The sequence below is a fragment of the Oncorhynchus keta genome, chromosome 23 (assembly GCF_023373465.1).
Source record: "Oncorhynchus keta strain PuntledgeMale-10-30-2019 chromosome 23, Oket_V2, whole genome shotgun sequence".
Lineage (NCBI taxonomy): Eukaryota > Metazoa > Chordata > Actinopteri > Salmoniformes > Salmonidae > Oncorhynchus > Oncorhynchus keta.
This window is the reverse complement of record NC_068443.1, coordinates 44,535,713-44,557,824: the sequence shown is the minus strand read 5'-3', so window position 1 is coordinate 44,557,824 and position 22,112 is coordinate 44,535,713. Positions and strand designations below refer to the sequence as shown.

At 42.8% G+C, this 22,112-nt stretch overlaps 1 protein-coding gene across 4 annotated transcripts in view; it reads right to left on the bottom strand.

The window, feature by feature from the left end:
• Positions 1-5,379: 5,379 nt before the first annotated feature.
• Positions 5,380-22,112, bottom strand: part of pex5lb (peroxisomal biogenesis factor 5-like b) — a 272,913-nt gene continuing 256,180 nt past the window's right edge. For 3 of the 4 annotated variants that reach the window (XM_035800648.2, XM_035800645.2, XM_035800647.2), the window contains 4 exons: positions 21,619-21,834; positions 13,506-13,671; positions 13,215-13,372; positions 5,380-9,217 (listed from right to left, as the gene is read on the bottom strand). In XM_035800648.2, the coding sequence (XP_035656541.2) occupies positions 9,025-9,217; positions 13,215-13,372; positions 13,506-13,671; positions 21,619-21,834 (733 nt within the window). In that variant the 3' untranslated portion in view covers positions 5,380-9,024. The remainder of the gene's footprint in view (positions 9,218-13,214; positions 13,373-13,505; positions 13,672-21,618; positions 21,835-22,112) is intronic. The other variant, XM_035800646.2, reaches the window with a different exon arrangement.

Here is a 22,112-nt window from a genome sequence, read left to right as displayed (position 1 = left end):
GTGTTCCTCTCGCTCCTACTGAGAAGCCAAATGTCCCGGTTGATATATTATTGAATAGATATTTGAAAACCAAAAAAACGTTTGCCATATTTCTGTCGATATTATTAATTTGTCATTTCTTTTGGCGTTGTCGTGACTGCAATTTCCGGTGGATTTCCCAACAAAACGTGAACAAGAAAATGAGGTATTTCAGCTATAAAAATTAACTTTATGGAACAAAATTAACATTTGCTGTCTAACTGGGAGTCTCGTGAGTGAAAACATCCGAAGCTCATCAAAGGTAAATTATTTAATTTGATTGCTTTTCTGATTTTCGTGACCAAGCTTCCTGCTGCTAGCTGGACATAATGCTATGCTAGGCTATCGATAAACTTACACAAATGCTTGTCTTGCTTTGGCTGTAAAGCATAATTTCAAAATCTGAGATGACAGGGTGATTAACAAAAGGCTAAGCTGTGTTTCACTGTATTTCACTTGTGATTTCATGAATATGAATATTTTCTAGTAAGATTTTTGTCCGTTGCGTTATGCTAATATGTGTAGTTGATGACAATTCTCCCGGAACCGGGATGGATAGTTCTAAGAATTAACAAACACAGCGAGATCTGGTCAACAGGGTTACGGGTATCCATGTGGTGCGTATTCCTACGCCACCCGGAGAAACTCCTACGTTTGTTAGACAATACAAAATCCCGCTTGCAGCATACGCAACGGTACAAGAGATTATCGATTCCTTATTAGCTAAACGGATAATCAGGGAATGTAACAGTACGCACAGCGCTCCCGTGTGGCCCGTTCTAAAACCAATGGGTAAATGGCGTCTTACCGTTGACTATAGAGAACTCAACAAACTGGTTCCGTCGTCTCGTTGGCCATTGACACAGCTAGACCAAGAGTTGCCAAAGGTAGCAAACGCCAAGTACTTCTCCACCGTCGACGTGGCTAATGGTTTCTGGACCATGACAGTCGACCCTCGTGACCAACACAAGTTGGCTTTCTCTTTCTCGAACAAGCTCTTCACGTTCAATCATTGCCCATTCGGGTATGCGAACTCCCCCTCAGAGTTCAACATCTTCCTGCACAAGGCAATGCCAGACGCAGCCTCTAGGGGGACGATAATCTACGTGGACGACGTTCTCATGAGAAGTGAGACTTGGTCACACCACCTCAATGAAATGGACCACGTTCTCACCCAACTCGGGACTGCAGGGGCTAAGTTGGCCATCATGAAAGGACAATGGTGCAGGACCAAGGTAAACTACGGGGGCTTCTGGTGGGTGCCGAGGGCATCCTGCCACAGTCTAACCGAATCCAAGCAGTCCGCAACATCAAAACACCTACGAACCTTCACAAGGTGCGCAGCTTCTTGGGAGTATGTAATTACTCCCGTCAATTCATCGAAAACTACGTCGACTTGTCGAAACCGTTGACTTGCCTTCTTCAGAAAGACACCCCATTCGTCTGGGATGTCACTCACAACGAAGCTGTGGCTTCCTTGAAAAAACAGCTCTGCAAGGCACCCTGCCTGGTATACCCCAACAAAGACAAGACATTATTTTTGGAAGTCGTTTTTTTTGTAGATGGCTGTTCTTACCGCAATCTAGACCACTTGCAAGCTGGGGTGGGATTGGTATGGCACAACATTCCGTGCAAACCACTTCAATTTCAGCTTGGCAACAAGACCAGCCAGCTTGCAGAAGTGGCTGGTGTGCTAACCACCCTGCAAACGGCGGTGAAACACGAATTGTCAGAACTGGCGATCTGCACCGACTCAAACTACACGAGACTCACCTTATGCCACTTGCCGTTTTGGAAACAAAAGCACATGACTACTTCAAGTGTTAAAGAGGTGAAAAACAAAGAGCTCATCCTAGCTTTTGCGATGACCTCATAACCAAACACGACATACAGGTGTATTGGAAGAAAGTCACGTGACACTCCAAATCACCTGGTCGTGACAAACTTGGCAACGACCATGTCAACAGCATGGCGAAATCCGGTGCAATTCACAGCACCCTTTGGGTGTTTGATGCTCGAGATGCAAAAAACACTGAGGAAGCTATGGTGTCTGTGGTAACGCGTAGCCATGTAGCACCACAGAAAACGTCTTTGCACGAACATAATGTGTTGCTAACGCATTCATTCGTGAATAGCAATCTGGTAGCAATGCAACACCAAGATGAGTCCCTCGCCAATTTGATGGCGTTCCTGTCGGATCCTGTCAACCACCCAGTGTCCGAACTGGCTTTGGCAGGTTCACACGACTTGCGTTCGCTGTACGCAACTAAACAGCACCTCACACTTGTAGATGACCTACTGGTTGGTGTATGTTTCAGAAACCGACACCGCTCGAAGGTGGGTAGTTCCTAAAACACAGAGGGGGATAATGATAGCCCATGCCCACGACGAGCCATGTGGAGGCCATAGGGGGGTCAAGGCTACATGCGACAGGCCTCTCATGGAACAAGATGTGGCCCAATACGTGAGGGGGTGTCTAGTTTGCTGCCAGTTTCAACCATCCAAGCTACTTCACAGAGCACCCCTGCAACGCAAGGGCGTGTCTTACCCCTGGAGCTCGATCCAGATCGACTGGGTCGGCCCAGTTGCCAGGTCAGCCAGAGGCAACAAGTATCTCCTCAACAGTGGCTTGCGCATTCACAAAGTGGGTGGAATGCCTACAGGCAACCAAAGACACAGCGGAAACCACGGCTGTTCTTTTGCTAAACCACGTTTTCAGTCGTTTCGGCCTTCCAGGAGAAACCGTGGACAGCGACAGAGGAACCCACTTTTCGGCAGCTGTAATGACCGAACTGTGGAGGCTTCTGGGAGTCAAAGCTAAACTCCACATCGCATACCACCCTAGGAGCTCGGGCAGGGTAGAAAGGAGCAACAAAACAATCGTCCGAATATTGAGGAAGTATGTGGCAGCCAACCACAAAGACTGGGACCTCAAACTCCCATTGGTACTGATGGCGATCAGAGCCACACGCAACAGGTCTACAGGAATAACACCCTTCGAGATGATGACGGGACAGCAAATGACGCTTCCACTGCATCTCCTGCAACAACCAGGAGATGTCACTGCAGCCACCGCCTACACGGCTCATCAATACGTGACCGACCTGCGGAACCATCTCCAGACTACCTTTGCGTATGCTCAAGGACAGTTGGAAAGAAGTGCAGAAGGTGACAGGACCTATTACGACAAAAAACCTCACACAGCACTATTTCGGTAACGCGCATCTTCAGCTGTTTATATATTGAACATCATGGCGAATAAGTCAGGGAAAGCTCACCACTCACCACTTGCTCACCACTTGCTCACCTCTTGCTCACCACTTGCTCACCACTTGCTCACCTCTTGCTCACCACTTGCTCACCACTTGCTCACCTCTTGCTCACCACTTGCTCATCTCTTGCTCACCACTTTGCTCACCACTTGCTCACCACTTGCTCACCACTTGCTCACCTCTTGCTCACCACTTGCTCATCTCTTGCTCACCACTTGCTCACCTCTTTGCTCACCACTTGCTCACCTCTTGCTCACCACTTGCTCACCACTTGCTCACCACTTGCTCACCTCTTTGCTCACCACTTGCTCACCTCTTGCTCACCACTTGCTCACCTCTTGCTCACCACTTGCTCACCACCTGCTCACCACTTGCTCACCTCTTGCTCACCACTTGCTCACCTCAACTCAATTGGAAGAATTTGGATGTTCCAGATTTTTTGGGGTCATACTTGAAAATTCTTTAAGCTCCAGACATTCTCTGGCTACTCTTGTTTTGTGGGACACTCTTGAAGTTATGGACATTCAAGAGGATATAGAAGGCTTTGAGGATGAAGACATGTCCGATCTGGACTTGGACGATATAGAAACTTGGGAGTTTCTGGACTTTTATGATGATCTAGATTGCCTTGAGGCCATAAGCATGGTGAGAATGATGATCAATTGATTAATTGTTTTGTTGGATATCCTTTCGTTGTTTGTGGAAACTAATTTTGCCTAAAGATTTGCATGGAGTCAGAAGTTTACAAACACCTTAGCCGAATACATTTAAACTCAAACTTTCACAATTCCTGACATTCAACACTAGTAAAAATTCCCTGTCTTAGGTCAGTTAGGATCACCACTTTATTTTAAGAATGTGAAATGTCAGAATAATAGTAGAGATAATGATGTATTTCAACTTTTCTTTCATCACATTCCCAGTGGGTCAGAAGTATACATACACTCAATTAGTATTTGATAGCATGCCTTTAAATTGTTTAACTTGGGTCAAACGTTGCAGGTAGCCTTTCCACAAGCTTCCCACAATAAGTTGGGTGAATTTTGTCCCATTCCTCCTGACAGAGCTGGTGTAGGGTTTGTAGGCTTCCTTGCTCGCACACGATTTTTCAGTTCTGCCCACACATTTTTTATAGGATTTAGGTCAGGGCTTTGTGATGGCCACTCCAATACCATGACTTTGTTGTCCGTAATTAAGCCATTTTGCCACAACTTTGGAAGTATGCCATTAAACAAGCTTTAACTTCCTGACTGATATCATGAGATGTTGCTTCAATATATCCACATATGTTTCCTATTTTAACAAGGGTTAAAAATAATTCACCTACTTGGGCCAAGAAACACGAGCAATGGAAATCTGTCTTTGGGCTGATGAGTCCAAATTTGAGAATTTTGGTTCCAACCGACGTGTCTATGTGAGATGCAGAGTAGGTGAACAGTGAACCTGCATGTGTGGTTCCCACCATGAAGCATGGAGGAGGTGTGATGGTGTGGGGGTGCTTTGCTGGTGAAACGGTCTGTGATTTATTTGGGAGTTCAAGGCACACTCAACCAACATGTCTTCCACAGCATTCTGCAGCGATAAACCATCCTATCTGGTTTGCGCTTAGTGGGACTAAGATGGATGGAGACAATGACCCAACACACCTCCAGGCTGTGTAAGGGCTATTTGACTAAGAACAAGAGTGATGGAGTGCTGCATCAGATGACCTGGCCTCCACAATCACCCGACATCAACCCAATTGAGATAGTTCAGAATGAGTTGGACCACAGAGTGAAGGAAAAGAAGCCAACAAGTGTTCAGCATATGTGGGAACTCCTTCAAGACTGTTGGAAAAGCATTCCAGGTGAAACTGGTTAAGAGAATACCAAGTGTGCAAAGCTGTCAAGGCAAAGGGTGGCTACTTTGAAGAATTTATGGGTTACTACATGATTTCATATGTGTTATTTCATAGTTTTGATGTCTTCACTATTATTCTACCATGTAGAATAGTAAAAAGAAAGAGACCCATGAATGAGTAGGTGTCTCCAAACATTTGACTGGTACTGTATGTTTAATTCCAAAATGTGTTGCAGCTGTGAGACATCCAGAAAAAAACAATGGCATTCATCTTATGTAACAACACTTTAATTTCTAAAATATTATTTGAATATTGACAATAAACCCGTGTTTAATTTTTCTTTACAGGAATACTGCTATACAGTGGCATGAACATTTGGAAAAGCTAAGTGACAACTAATGATGCTTACAAAGGATTTGACTTCACAACATGTTACCATGCTAAACATATTGCATATTGATAAGTACAGCTATTTTTAATTAAAGTTGGCTTAAAGGGATAGTTCCGCAAATTACAAAGATAGATGATCAGATGTTTCTATTGACCAGAAGAGAATATTATCCATAGTGATGGCTGGCTCATAGTTGTTTTTCTTATCATGCAAGTATACTAACTTATTTTGTAATTTGGGCAAACAATTCCTTTAATCACAAATATGCAAGTGCAGATTGAGTTTAAGTGCTTGTGGTTACAGGCGACATTTCAACTGTAGCTTGTAAGTAAAATATATTCCGTTGCTAATACATGTAATAGTTGTTCTTAGAGAAATGCATTAAATATACATTGGTATTATCCTGTAAATACAATTTTTGATAGGTTTTGTTTTTTATGTACAGTGCCTTCAGAAAGTATTCAGACCCCTTGACTTTTTCCACATTTTGTTACGTTACAGCCTTATTCTAAAATGGACTTTAAAAAAAAAATAATATCTCAGCCATCTACACACAATACATTTACATTACATTTAAGTCATTTAGCAGACGCTCTTATCCAGAGCGACTTACAAATTGGTGCATTCACCTTATGACATCCAGTGGAACAGCCACTTTACAATAGTGCATCTAAATCTTTTAAGGGGGGTGAGAAGGGGTGAGAAGGATTACTTTATCCTATCCTAGGTATTCCTATACCCCATAACGACAAAGAAAAAAGTGTTTCTTAGAAAATACAGAAATATTTACATAAGTATTCAGACAATTTCCTCAGTATTTTGTTGATGCAGCTTTTGGCAGTCTTTTTTGGTATGACGGTTTAAGCTTGGCACATCTGTATTTGGGGAGTCTCTCCCATTATTCTCTGCAGATCCTCTCAAGCTCTGTCAGGTTGGACAGGGAGCGTTGCAGCACAGCTATTTTCAGGTACCTCCAGAGATGTTTGATTGGGTTCAAGCCCGGGCTCTGGCAGGGCCACTCAAGGACATTCAGAGACGTGTTCCGATGCCACTCCTGCGTTGTCTTGGCTGTGTGCTTAGGGTCGTTGCCCTTTTGGAATGTGAACCTTCACCCGGGTCTGAGGTCCTGAGCCCTCTGGAGCAGGTTTTCATCAAGGATCTCTCTGTACTTTGCTCCGTTCATCTTTGCCTCGATCCTGACTAGTCTCCCAGTCCCTGCCTACCCTTCCCAAATTCCTTCAACCTCATCACTTGGTTTTGGCTCTGTCAACTGTGGGACCTTATATAGACAGGAGTGCCTTTCCAAATCATGTCTAATCAACTGAATTTTCCTTAGGTGGACTCCAAGTTGTAGAAACATCTCAAGGATCATCAATGGAAACAGGATGCACCTGAGCTCAATTTAGAGTATCATAGGAAAGGGTCTGTATACTTGTGTAAATAAGTTATTTCTGTTTATTTTTAATACAGTTGCTAAAATGTAAATATGGGGTATTGTGTGTAGATTGAGCATTTTGTTTTTATTTAATCCATTTTAGAATTAGGCTGTAACTTTAATTTATACAGTGCACACTATTTACAGTGTAGAAACAGTGAGGAAACTGTTTAGTAACTTTGCCATTTGATTTGTATGTACTGTACAATGTCAATAAATATTATTATACTACATTACACAAGCCAACATTCTCAAATTCCATGGCCAACATTCTCAAATTCCATGGCCAACATTCTCAAATTCCATGGCCAACATTCTCAAATTCCATGGCCAACATTCTCAAATTCCATGGCCAACATTCTCAAATTCCATGGCCAACATTCTCAAATTCCATGGCCAACATTCAACTTATTGACAATCTGAGAAGGTAAAAAGACCCAAAGTAAATTCTAAGGAAATGGGGAATTGGTTAGTGTAAATCAGGGTTCTCCAACCCCACTTCCAGAGAACAGGCTTTTGTTCCAGCCTGGCACTAACACATATGCTTAAAAAAACAAATCGTAATGGTCTTTAGCCTTTGCATGTGGACAGAAGTTCAAACTCCCAAAGAAACAATGAGTTTGGTTAATTGAACCAAATATGAGACAACAGTCAATGTTGTACAAATATACTGTATATTGCATAGGGAATTTACTGTCAATTCAACACACATGTCCACTACCAATTCAGTTGTAAACCAATATTCACTTTAAACACCACACCTTTTTTTCTGGTAAGAAAGAGTAAACTGGAAAATCTATCCTCAAAAACAGAATTTCTTAAAAAGCAGATGACTTATGCTTGAAATCACATCTCATCAAACACTGATTCGTAAAACCAATGAACGAACGGGTGACTTGCATAACTTGTATTGGCGGGTCTTTTGAGTGCTTTTTCCTCACTGTTGACTTAATCACTCTCAGTTGAACATGACAGGCTGCTTTAGAGGGATTTCATTTTCAGCGGTTGTTGCCACACTTTGAAGCCAGGATCACAAAGCACTGTTTGAACGTCACTAGTTGCTACTGAGACGCTAGTAAAGACGAGAGGCAGACATCCTTTCATGTGACTGATGTTGCAAAAACAGATGGAACAGGTGTCGCAAGCAGGTGTGTGCGGGTAGTTACTACTTGAATAGTAAGTGGGCATTGTGGAAAAACACGACACTTATTGCTGTAGAGTGGTTGAAATAAAATCAAGCTACACACACACGCGCACACACACACACACACACACACCCAAAATGGTACAATGATTGTTCATCCAGAGGCAGTCTGTGTACCGACAAAACGTGTGTGTATGTCCGAATGAGCTTATTTACTTTCCGGCCTATCGGACCTGTCAACCAGCCTTATATTACATACTGTACTTGGAGCATTGGATGGAGGTGATATGTCAACTAAATACAGGTATGTACAAAATGACAAAAAAAACTATACACAAGAGGACCCTAGTCTATACTATTACACACAATTTGACCATCAGTACCCGCTGTCTATAAAAGTGATTACGACTTGTGCATTTGATATCATTTCACTTAGTTAGTATAAGGCTTCAGTTCTTTCACAATGTGATTGCCGGGCATGCATGGCTTGTTTTTCCTCTACTTTACAGCAGACTCTGTCTTTTCCTTTTCTCAGTCAACGTTGTGCTCTTCGGGGATAAGAAATAAATAGTAGTACCTCATTGTATATGACCCCACAGCAGAAGTTGTATACAGTGCCATACCAAAACGGGGAATACCATTTGATCTATGGCTGCGTTATTGTAGCCTAATTTCAGCTGCTGGAGGCCAGTCTAAATTAAAAGAGTGTGTATATTTCCCAAGTTGGTTCAGGTCTTCCAATATTTCCACTATAATGGCATTTCAAATACTAGAACACCTCAATTATTCTACAATCCCCCCTCTCTTCTGTCAGACATTAATTTAGCTTTACATTAACAGAAGCCATTCTTGGTCACCAATCTGGCAACCCTCTAGCCAATTAGCGAACTGTTTATCTGAGGAGCCCCGCTAAACGTGGTCACATTAACCCGCCCCCATTTCGAAGGCCTTCATGAGACGGTCCAGGTCTCCAAGGTTCGCAGCCTGGAAGAGTTCGGGCCGGTCCATCATGGAGAGGGCGATCCGAAGGGCAGCCCAGATGTTAGCCGACATGACTTGGTGACTCTGGCTCTGCCTCTGCTGGTTAAGGGCAGTCAGGAAGTTACTAGCTGCCTCCCTAAAAAAAAAAAAAAAAAAATCAGGAAAAAGATGACATTTTTTAAAATTATTACTCTCTTTACTTTATCTTAAGAGAGAGCTCGCTGATATTACAATTTTACTTCATCTTAAAGGAATAGTTTGCCGTTATTACAACTTCAATTCATCTTATGGATAAGTAGAAAGTAGTACATGGACCAAGAGATTCTGTAACCCCAAATATGGGTTTGTTTACAAACAGCTTTAATAGCATTAACATTGTTCAGTGTAAAACAATTGGAGAGTTAGGACCCCTGTTAGCATTGGTAGGACGGGATAGCTCAATTAAAAGTATATATACTTACTTTGAGAGCCGTCTATGGACAAGGAAAGACTGTAATCATTGATTTGGTTTTGTCAAAGTAGCCAGTCTGTCCATCAGTCCCTCATTAGACTGCGACTGAACTATCCCTTTAAACCTGGATATACTATTCCTAACCCCATAGCAAAGTAAGCCTTCAACAACATCGTTCTACAGTTGCCATGGCACCCTAGTAGCAGCCTAAGTGTAGCAGCATGATGTTGTTCCCCTAGATTATGCACCAAGTCGCACACAAGGACCAATTCAAATTCAAATTGGCCAGGTCAAGAGGGGATGTTAATAATTTGATAATAATAATATTTCAGTGTGTATTTTATTTAATTACAGCTGCATAGCTAATGTTATTCTTAGGTGTACAAACACTTTTTTCATATCAATATTGTACATACAGTGGGGCAAAAAAGTATTTAGTCAGCCACCAATTGTGCAAGTTCTCCCACTTAAAAAGATGTGAGAGGCCTGTAATTTTCATCATAGGTACACTTCAACTATGACAGACAAAATTGGAGAAAAAAAATCCAGAAAACCACATTGTAGGATTTCTAATGAATTTATTTGCAAATTATGGTGGAAAATAAGTATTTGGTCAATAACAAAAGTTTATCTCAATACTTTGTTATATACCCTTTGTTGGCAATGACAGAGGTCAAACGTTTTCTGTAAGTCTTCACAAGATGGTCAAACTGTTGCTGGTATTTTGACCCATTCCTCCATGCAGATCTCTTCTAGAGCAGTGATGTTTTGGGGCTGTTGCTGGGCAACACGGACTTCCAACTCCCTCCAAAGATTTTCTATGGGGTTGAGATCTGGAGACTAGCTAGGCCACTCCAGGGCCCTGAAATGCTTCTTACGAAGCCACTCCTTCGTTGCCCAGGCGGTGTGTTTGGGATCATTGTCATGCTGAAAGACACAGCCACGTTTCATCTTCAATGCCCTTGCTTAGGGAAGGAGGTTTTCACTCAAAATCTCACGATACATGGCCCCATTCATTATTTCCTTTACACGGATCAGTCGTCCTGGTCCCTTTGCAGAAAAACAGCCCCAAAGCATGATGTTTCCACCCCCATGCTTCACAGTAGGTATGGTGTTCTTTGGATGCAACTCAGCATTCTTTGTCCTCCAAACACGACGAGTTGAGTTTTTACCAAAACGTTCTATTTTGGTTTCATCTGACCATATGACATTCTCCCAATCTTCTTCTGGATCATCCAAATGCTCTCTAGCAAACTTCAGACGTGCCTGGATATGTACTGGCTTAAGCAGGGGGACATGTCTGGCACTGCAGGATTTGAGTCCCTGGCTTTGTTACTTTGGTCCCAGCTCTCTGCAGGTCATTCACTAGGTCCCCCGTGTGGTTCTGGGATTTTTGCTCACCGTTCTTGTGATCATTTTGACCCCACGGGGTGAGATCTTGCATGGAGCCCCAGATCGAGGGAGATTATCAGTGGTCTTGTATGTCTTCCATCTCCTAATAATTGCTCCCACAGTTGATTTCTTCAAACCAAGCTGCTTACCTATTGCAGATTCAGTCTTCCCAGCCTGGTGCAGGTCTACAATTTTGTTTCTGGTGTCCTTTGACAGCTCTTTGGTCTTGGCCATAGTGGAGTTTGGAGTGTGACTGTTTGAGGTTGTGGACAGGTGTATTTTATACTGCTAACAAGTTCAAACAGGTGCCATTAATACAGGTAACAGGTGGAGGACAGAGGAGGATCTTAAATAAGAAGTTACAGGTCTGTGAGAGCCAGAAATCTTGCTTGTTTGTAGGTGACCAAAATACTTATTTTCCACCATAATTTGCAAATAAATTCATTAAAAATCCTACAACGTGATTTTCTGGATTTTTTCTCTCATTTTGTCTGTCATAGTTGAAGTGAAAATTATGATGAAAATTACAGGCCTCTCATCTTTTTAAGTGGGAGAACTTGCACTATTGGTGGCTGACTAAATACTTTTTTGCTCCACTGTACATGTGATTGTAAAAGTTTTGTTTATTGTGATTTTGTCCATCGCGTACATCCGTACCCCCTTATTGTTCTCTTTTGCCTGACCTTCGGCCAGCGAGGTATGTTGTCCGTGGTATCTATTGTAACTCGTGAGTCCTTGGGACCGTGTTTGAGTGAGTGTCCATGTGCTTGCGCAGGTGCCTGAGAGCTATGACTGGGCTAACATGTTGTGTGTTGTCTCTTCGTGTGCAGGTCTGAATTATGTTCTGTATCATTTTGCTTGTATTGTATGGTGTGCTCTTGTGCACTGAATGTGTGCACGCAGCCCCTGTTATTTCCCTCTTGACGCTCTCTTTTGCCTGACCTCCAGCTAGCAAGGTGCCTGAGCACTATGACTGCGCCAAGGGCTAAAATATTGTGTGTTCTCTCTTCGTGTGCAGGGCAAATAAAAACAATTCAACTAGCAGACCTCCAGTTGTGGCAGCGTACTAATTAAAAGTACACAACGCAGAACGAACCACGCTACATAAGGTTTTTTTTGTAGTAAATATTTTTGCAAATCATTTGGATTGTTTCCATACAATCTTTTTGTTTTAAGAATGAACAATTAGCATAGCTAATATCATCAGAATCAACCACAGCATTAAGACTGAAGCTGGCAAGTCATTTGTTTGTTTGGCTAGCAAGCTAATGTTAACAGGCTAGCTGGCAAATGTTTTGATTCAAATGCCAGCCAGTGTTCAGAGGTTGAGGATGAAGAGAAGCCTGAAAAGCATGACGTCAGAGGTGTCCCGTGATGAGGATCGTAGGGAGGACGAGTAACATTATGAAATGTGGTGTGCTTTCTGGCACCACGTGACCTCTGTAGCTTTCTGGCACCACGTGACCTCCGTAGCTTTCTGGCACCACGGGACCTCCGTAGCTATCTGGCACCACTTGACCTCCGTAGCTTTCTGGCACCACGTGACCTCCGTAGCTTTCTGGCACCACGTGACCTCCGTAGCTTTCTGGCACCACGTGACCTCCGTAGCTTTCTGGCACCACGTGACCTCCGTAGCTTTCTGGCACCACGTGACCTCCGTAGCTTTCTGGCACCACGGGACCTCCGTAGCTATCTGGCACCACTTGACCTCCGTAGCTTTCTGGCACCACGTGACCTCCGTAGCTTTCTGGCACCACGTGACCTCCGTAGCTTTCTGGCACCACGTGACCTCCGTAGCTTTCTGGCACCACGTGACCTCCGTAGCTTTCTGGCACCACGTGACCTCCGTAGCTTTCTGGCACCACGGGACCTCCGTAGCTATCTGGCACCACTTGACCTCCGTAGCTTTCTGGCACCACGTGACCTCCGTAGCTTTCTGGCACCACGTGACCTCCGTAGCTTTCTGGCACCACGTGACCTCCGTAGCATCATCCAAGTGGGTGCTCCATTTCGGACGCGAGACACCTTGATAAGACCGTGCTGCTTGCTTGCCCCCTCCCTCAGATGACCACTCAAGCCATGAACTTTCTAATGGACTGTCCATCTCAAGATGATGTGACGCTGTTTTTTTCTAAATAGCATGTCTTATTTTAAAGCTCTGAGATTCTTTAATGTAATGAAGGGCGCTATCAAGTAGAAAATTATTACTGCATCTTTTACTCCACTCTCTCCCTATCTGACTGCTCACTCAGCTCAGCTCAACCCATCCCATCCCATACCCCTCGCCTACTTGTGCGCTCCCAGGTTGATGCAGCTGATGCCCAGGTTGTAGCGGGACCTGATGAAGCCTGGCTGGAGCTCCAGGGCCCGGGTGTATGCCTCCACTGCCTCCTCACTATGGTCCCCATTAGCCAGTGTGGCCCCCAGGCGGTTCCACAGCAGGTAGTCCTGACAGACACAACATAACCAGAATAGGTGGGGGTGAAAGGGTGTGTGTGTGCATGTGCGGGTGGTATGTTTAGGTGTTTTTGTGATAGGTTTGTGCATTGTGTGTGTGTTTCTGTACTATATTAATGGATACCTCAGGTCTGACAGACAGGGCTGACTTGAAGGCCTCCACAGCCTTGTCAAACTCAGAGCTGAGGTTGAACAGGACCCCAAGGCCTGTCTGGAGGTCCGGGTCCACCCCATCTGTATTCAGCAAGACGGCCTCCTGATACAATCCCTTGACCTCCGCCAACTGGCTGCTGCAAGCACACACACGCACACTGTGACAAGCACACACACACACACACACTGTGACAAGCACACACACACACACACACTGTGACAAGCACACACACGCACACTGTGACAAGCACACACACACACACACACTGTGACAAGCACATACACACACACTGTGACAAGCACATACACACACACTGTGACAAGCACACACACACACTGTGACAAGCACACACACATACACTGTGACAAGCACACACACACACACACACACACACACACACACACACACACACTGTGACAAGCACACACACACACACTGTGACAAGCACACACACACACACACTGTGACAAGCACACACACACACACTGTGACAAGCACACACACACACACTGTGACAAGCACACACACACACACACACTGTGACAAGCACACACACACACTGTGACAAGCACACACACACACACACACTGTGACAAGCACACACACACACACACACTGTGACACGCACACACACACACACTGAGACAAGCACACACACACACACACACTGTGACAAGCACACACACACACACACACACTGTGACAAGCACACACACACACACTGTGACAAGCACACACACACACACACACACACACACTGTGACAAGCACACACACACACACACACTGTGACAAGCACACACACACACTGTGACAAGCACACACACACACTGTGACAAGCACACACACACACTGTGACAAGCACACACACACACACTGTGACAAGACACACACACACACACTGTGACAAGCACACACACACACACTGTGACAAGCACACACACACACTGTGACAAGCACACACACACACACACACACTGTGACAAGCACACACACACACACTGTGACAAGCACACACACACACACACACTGTGACAAGCACACACACACACACACACTGTGACAAGCACACACACACACACACACTGTGACAAGCACACACACACACACTGTGACAAGCACACACACACACACTGTGACAAGCACACACACACACACACACTGTGACAAGCACACACACACACACACACACTGTGACAAGCACACACACACTGTGACAAGCACACACACACACACTGTGACAAGCACACACACACACACACACACTGTGACAAGCACACACACACACACACACACTGTGACAAGCACACACACACACACACTGTGACAAGCACACACACACACACACTGTGACAAGCACACACACACACACACACTGTGACAAGCACACACTGTGACAAGCACACACTGTGACAAGCACACACACACACACACTGTGACAAGCACACACACACACACACACTGTGACAAGCACACACTGTGACAAGCACACACACACTGTGACAAGTGACACACTGTGCACCTGCTTCAAGACAGTAACCGAAATGCATGGATTCAACAAGTTGAAGTAAATTATGCAGACATTTTAAAATGAGCTCCATCAGAAACGAAGGACATCATTTTTTTTGCCAGATAGGCTTAATATGTTAAGACATTGTTAAGATATCCTGAGATTGAAAGAAGTCGTCATCTTGAGACTGAAAATGGACACTTTACATTATAAAGGCTCATGTATGCTTATAACAAGGAATAATCCAATATATCTGCAAGCTACAGTGGTTCCTCCTTTAAAAGTTGTGTCATACTGCAGCACATACAGCATTCTATGGCCCGTTATTTAATTGTCAGCCATTTTTTACGTTAATGCAAGTTAGTGCTAGTTTGACCACCAGAGGGCAACTTTGAGAAGCATTTGATAGTCTCCCATATTGGCATTACTAGAAAATGTCAAACCTTTTTTTGTAATAACAGAGTACATGAGATTGATTTTAAGAAATTTGGCTTAATTAATTTGATAGTATCGTGTTTTTATTTCGAGAAAAATGAAACCCCCAGGATTTCCGTTAGGATGGAATGGAAAATATTGCGCTGTACAACGTGACGGTCGGGAGTAGACTACAGCATAGGAGGATTGTAAATTACTATCTAAGGTGTATAACATTTCCACACCCTAATTGTAGTGAAACAAATATTCATTTCTCCAATACCTTGACTTTGTTGTCCTTAAGCCATTTTGCCACAACTTTGGAAGTCTGCTTGGGGTCATTGTCCATTTGTTGGTTTTAGAGCAATGGCTTCTTCCTTGCTGAACGGCCTTTCAGGTTATGTCGATATAGGACTCATTTGACCGTGGATACAGATACTTTTGTACCTGTTTCCTCCACCATCTTCACAAGGTCCTTTGCTGTTCTGGGATTGATTTGCAATTTTCGCACCAAAGTAGGTTCATCTCTAGGAGACAGAATGCGTCTCCTTCCTGAGCGGTATGACGGCTGCATGGTCCCATGGTGTTTATACTTGCATACTATTGTTTGTACAGATGAACGTGGTACCTTCAGGCGTTTGGAAATTGCTCCCAATGATGAACCATTTTTTTTCTCCTGAGGTCTTTGGCTGATTTCTTTTGATTTTCCCATGATGTCAAGCAAATAGGCACAGAGTTTGAAGGTAGGCCTTGAAATACATCTACAGGTACACCTCCAATTTACTCAAATGATGTCAATTAGCCTATCAGAAGCTTCTAAAGCCATGACATCATTTTCTGGAATTTAAAGGCACAGCCTCTACATAGCAAATGTTCCTTTTTTCACAAAACATTATTTCTGTAGGTGAAATAGCTCCGTTGGTTCTTCACGTTTGGCTGAGAAATTGACCGGTAATTGCAGTCACTTCAACGCCGAAAAATATTCCAAATTAGCTCCATAATATCGACAGAAACATGGCAAACGTCGTTTATAATCAATCCTCAAGGTGTTTTTCAAATATCTATTCGATGATATATCAACCGGGACTGGTGGCTTCTTAGTAGGAGAGAGAGAAACAATGGCCGCATTTGTCCTTTACGCACCAAACACTCTGAGAGACTTCAGCTGACCACTGACACAATGTTGACGTTCAGGCTCATTTTTCAAAATAAAAGCCTGAAACTATGTATTGTGACACTAGACACATTAGGGAAGCCATAGAAAAAGGAATCTTAGGAACGCAGAGCTTTCTAAATAAGAGTCCCTTCCTGATTGGATTTTTCTCAGGCTTTCGCCTGCAATATCAGTTCTGTTGTACTCGCAGACAATATTTTTACAGTTATGGAAACTTTAGAGTGTTTGCTATCCTAAGCTGTCAATTCTGTGCATATTCTATTATCTATACATATTCTAGCATCTTGTCCTGAAAAAATAGCCATTTACTTTGGGGACGTTATTTTTCCAAAAATGAAAATAATGCCCCCTAGATTCAAGAGGTTAAAAGCCATTGAACCTCTGGGGGCAGTATTTCATTTTTGGATGAAAAACATTCCCGTTTTAACCTCTTGGAACATTCGGGGCAGTATTTCATTTTTGGATGAAAAACATTCCCGTTTTAACCTCTTGGAACATTCGGGGCAGTATTTCATTTTTGGGTGAAAAAACGTTCCCGTTTTAAACAAGATATTTTGTCACGAAAAGATGCTCGACTATACATATAATTGACAGCTTTGGAAAGAAAACACTCTGACGTTTCCAAAACTGCAAAGATATTATCTGTGAGTGCCACAGAACTGATGCTACAGGCGAAACCAAGATGAAACTTCAAACAGGAAATGAGCAACATTTTTGAGGCGCTGTTTTCCATTGTCTCCTTATATGGCTGTGAATGCGTCCTGAACGAGCCTACACTTTCTGCCGTTTGCCCAAGGTGTCTGCAGCATTGTGACGTGTTTGTAGGCATATCATTGGAAGATTGGCCATAAGAGACTACATTTACCAGGTGTCCGCCCGGTGTCCTTTGTCGAAATTGGTGCGTAATCTTCAGCTGCACGCATTCATTCATCCATGTGATTCAGAGGAGAGAGGAGACTTCCACGAACGATATATCATCGAAGAGATATGTGAAAAACACCTTGAGGATTGATTCTAAACAACGTTTACAATGTTTCAGTCGATATTATGGAGTAAATTTTGAAAAAAGTTCGGCGTTTTGATGACTGAATTTTTTTTTTTTGGTAGCCAAACGTGACGAACAAAACGGAGCGATTTCTCCTACACAAATAATATTTTTGGAAAAACTGAACATTTGCTATCTAACTGAGAGTCTCCTCATTGAAAACATCTGAAGTTCTTCAAAGGTAAATTATTTTTATTTGAATGCTTTTCTTGTTTTTGTGAAAATGTTGACTGCTGAATGCTAGGCTTAATGCTATGCTAGCTATCAATACTCTTACACAAATGCTTGTGTAGCTATGGTTGAAAAGCATATTTTGAAAATCTGAGATGACAGTGTTGTTAACAAAAGGCTAAGCTTGTGAGCCAATATATTTATTTAATTTAATTTGAGATTTTCATGAATAGTTAACGTTGCGTTATGGTAATGAGCTTGAGGCTATAATTACGCTCCCGGATACGGGATTGCTCGACGCAACAGGTTAAAGGGGTGCCACAAGGTTCAATACTTGGTCCATTATTGTTCACTCTCTGCATAAACAATATCGGTGATGAGGTAATAGTGTCACATTCATCTATATGCTGATGACACTGTCATGCACTCAATTGCTTCAACGGCTGACCAAGCATTATCACAGTTGGAGACCAATTTTAAGATATTACAAGGGTCTTTTTTACAGTTGAAACTGGTTTTAAATGCTAAGAAAACACATTTATGATTTTTAATAGGTCCAGAAAGTTGAAAATAGACTTGCACTTATGAGTTTAGATGGCTCCCAAATGAATCGGGTCTCTGCATATAAATACTTAGGGATATGGCTGGATGATAAACTGTCTTTTAAAATTAAAAATAACGAACATTGCAAAAAGCTAGGCTTCCTCTATAGAAACAGGACATGACAAATTGTGCAAGCTACTTTTATGTCTGTTATAGATCATGGGGATATTATCTACATGCTACGGCATCCGTTGGATGCTACTTATCATTGTGCACTTAGGTTTATTACAGGTTACAGAACTCACCACTGTGTTTTAGATAAAAATGTGGTTTGGACTTCGCTGTCCATGACACAAGAGCAACATGATCCCATGTATGTCTATAAAGAACTTCTGAATGAAATACCTTCTTATTTATCATCATTTCTCAACATTGGAATTATAATTCATAAAAACAGGTCTCAAGCATGGATTACACTTAAGGCCCCTGAGATCTCCTATCTTACCTATGGAATAGCCTGCAGCCTAAACTTGAGACTTGTCCCCCTGTTGCACATTTTAAACATTTATTGGATGATTTTTTTGTATTGCTTGTAACTGCTTTGGGTAATGCAAGCTATTGTGCTATTAGGGGAATAACCTAACACTAACGTTCAAAAGTTTGGCGTCACTTAGAAATGACCTTGTTTTTGTCCATTAAAATAACAAATTGATCAGAAATACAGTGTAGACATTGTTCATGTTGTAAATGACTACTGTAACTGGAAACAGCTGATTTGTAATGGAATATCTACATAGGTGTACAGAGGCCCATTATCAGCAACCATCACTCCTGTGTTCCAATGGCATGTTGTGTTAGCTAATCCAAGTGTATCATTTTAAATGGCTAATTGATCATTAGAAAACCCTTTAGCAATTATGTTAGCACAGCTGAAAACTGTTGTTCTGATTAAAGAAGCAATAAAACTGGCCTTCTTTAGCCTAGTTGAGTATCTGGAGCATCAGCATTTGTCGTTTTGATTACAAGCTCAAAATGGCCAGAAACAAAGACCTTCCTTCTGAAACTCGTCAGTCTATTCTTGTTCTGAGAAATGAAGGCTATTCCATGAGAGAAATTGCCAAGAAACTGAAGATCTCATACAATGCTGTGTACTACTCCCTTCACAGAACAGCGAAAACTGGCTTTAACCAGAATAGAAAGAGGAGTGGGAGGCCCCGGTGCACAACTGAGCAAGAGGACACGTACATTAGTGTCCAGTTTCAGAAACAGATACCTCACAAGTCTTCAACTTGCAGCTTCATTAAATAGTACCCGCAAAACACTAGTCTCAACGTCAACAGTGAAGAGGTGACTCCGGGATGCTGGCCTTCTAGGCAGAGTTGCAAAGAAAAAGCCATATCTCAGACTGGCCAATAAAAATACAACACTGGACAGGAAGATTGGAAAAAAGTGTTATGGACAGACGACTCTAAGTTTGACGTGTTCGGATCACAAAGAAGAACATTTGTGAGACGAAGAAAAAATGCAAATATGCTGGAGGAGTGCTTTTGACGCCATCTGTCAAGCATGGTGAAGGCAATGTGATGGTCTGGGGGTGCTTCGGTGGTGGTAATGTGGGAGAATTGTAAAGGGGGTAAAAGGGATCTTGAAGAAGGAAGGATATCACTCCATTTTGCAACGCCATGTGGATGTGGATCGCACTTAATTGGAGCATATTTCCTCCTACAACAGGACAATGACCCAAAGCACAGCTCCAAACTATACACTAACTATTTAGGGAAGAAGCAGTCAGCTGGTATTCTTTCTATAATGGAGTGGCCAGCACAGTCACCGGATCTCAACCCTATTGAGCTGTAGTGGGAGCAGCTTGACCTTATGGTACGTAATTAGTGCCCATCAAGCCAATCCAACTTGTGGGAGGTGCTTCAGGAAGCATGGGGTGAAATCTCTTCAGATGACCTCAACAAATTGACAACTAGAATGACAAAGGTCTGCAGGGCTGTAACTGCTGCAAATGGAGGATTATTTGATGAAAGCAAAGTTTGAAGGACACAATTATTATTTAAATTAAAAATCATTATTTATAGCCTTGTCAACATCTTGACTATATACAGTATCCTATTCATTTTGTCACTAATTTCTTGTTTTCATGGAAAACAAAGACATTTGTAATTGACCCAAAACTTTTGAACGGTAGTGTGTAAATGTAACAATCTGCTGTTGTATTTATTATCTGTGATGTTTTAGTTTTGTCTTGTGTACTTTCTTAATCATTGTACCTAAACTGTATGTGTAAACATGTATACGCAGGGCCCAGCTCAGTCTGTGTTCCTTGTTGAAATAAAGGTATAATAATAAGAATATTTCTGTAAATCAGTGATATTTATTCCCATAGTAATTCGTTATGGATCCATAACTAAATAAACATCAGCATTTTGAAAGAGTATTTTTATCATTATTTTATTAATGAAAGCATAAAGATGCCATTATTAGTTACATTGTTTTAGTTTGAAGGTGCAAACTGGCTTTAAGAACAGCGAGAACGTTTCCCTCGTCAGCACCATTATTAGTGCAGTGCCCCTTAAATATTTTGGAGATTTGGTTTTCAAATAATGTAAAATTAGTGAAAAAAAGGTCATTCTTGAACATGGGGTGAGACATTGTTACTAATTTGTAAATAAAGCCCGTTTGTTATTTGGAATAATTTATTTCTGTTTTTAGACGGAGAAAAACCAAAAAACCTACAGTCATCTCATGGGTCTCCCAGTTGAGGCCGGCACAGTTATTGAACCAGCATGTGTAGCAACACAGCTTGCACTGATATGCAGTGTTTTAGACCAATGCTCCACTCAGACGCTGTACAATGTGACCGGTCGGGAGTGGCCTACACTACTACAAGAATAATCCAAACAAAATCAAATAATAAAAACCTGAGTGTAACAACAGTTTTATTCAGTAATACTGAAGTCGTGCACAAAAGGTTTGTGTCGCCCAGTCAGTTAGAGCCACAGTAGGACCCAAAAGCATAATCAGTGCTCTAACTCCCCCTTGTGGTGGTCTGGAGCAATGAAGTGGTGACGCAGGGTACTGTACTAAACCACAAATTGCCTCTAAGTCCTGCGGCGTAAGCTCACAACTTTTAAAGGAGGAACCACTGAATATGCATTGTAACCAAGAGGTGGGCGTATGGGGACGACCCCTACGCGGTGTGGTGGGGGTGGGCGTACCAAGAGGTTGGCGTATGGGGACGACCCCTACGCGGTGTGGTGGGGGACCCCTGCAGGAGTGGGCTCCGGCTCCCCGGCAGTAGGTGTTTATAACGGGGGTTGTGGCAGATCCATCGGTGCAGGGCCTTGCAAGCGTCCTGTTGCATGCCTGTGTTGGTCAAACTCACCGCCAGGGCCATGAGGGCCGGCAAGTTGTTGTGGTGGAGGTCTAGACACCTGCGGACAGGGACTGCTGTGATTTCTGTGCAAAGATGTGCTGGTTCTGTCTTTTTTGTGTGCACAACAGGTGGGGTCGTTCCAGGTAGGATGGGGAGAGGATGGGGAGAGGATGGGGAGAGGATGGGGAGAATGCATCTTCCTTGGAAATGTTTAGAAATGTTTTAATAAATCACTTTTTTTTTTCTTGGCGAGAGACTAAGTTTTTTTCTGATGCACATAACACCCATTGAATTAGGTTATTTGAGGATTGAAGAAAGGTCATTACTATGTTTGCT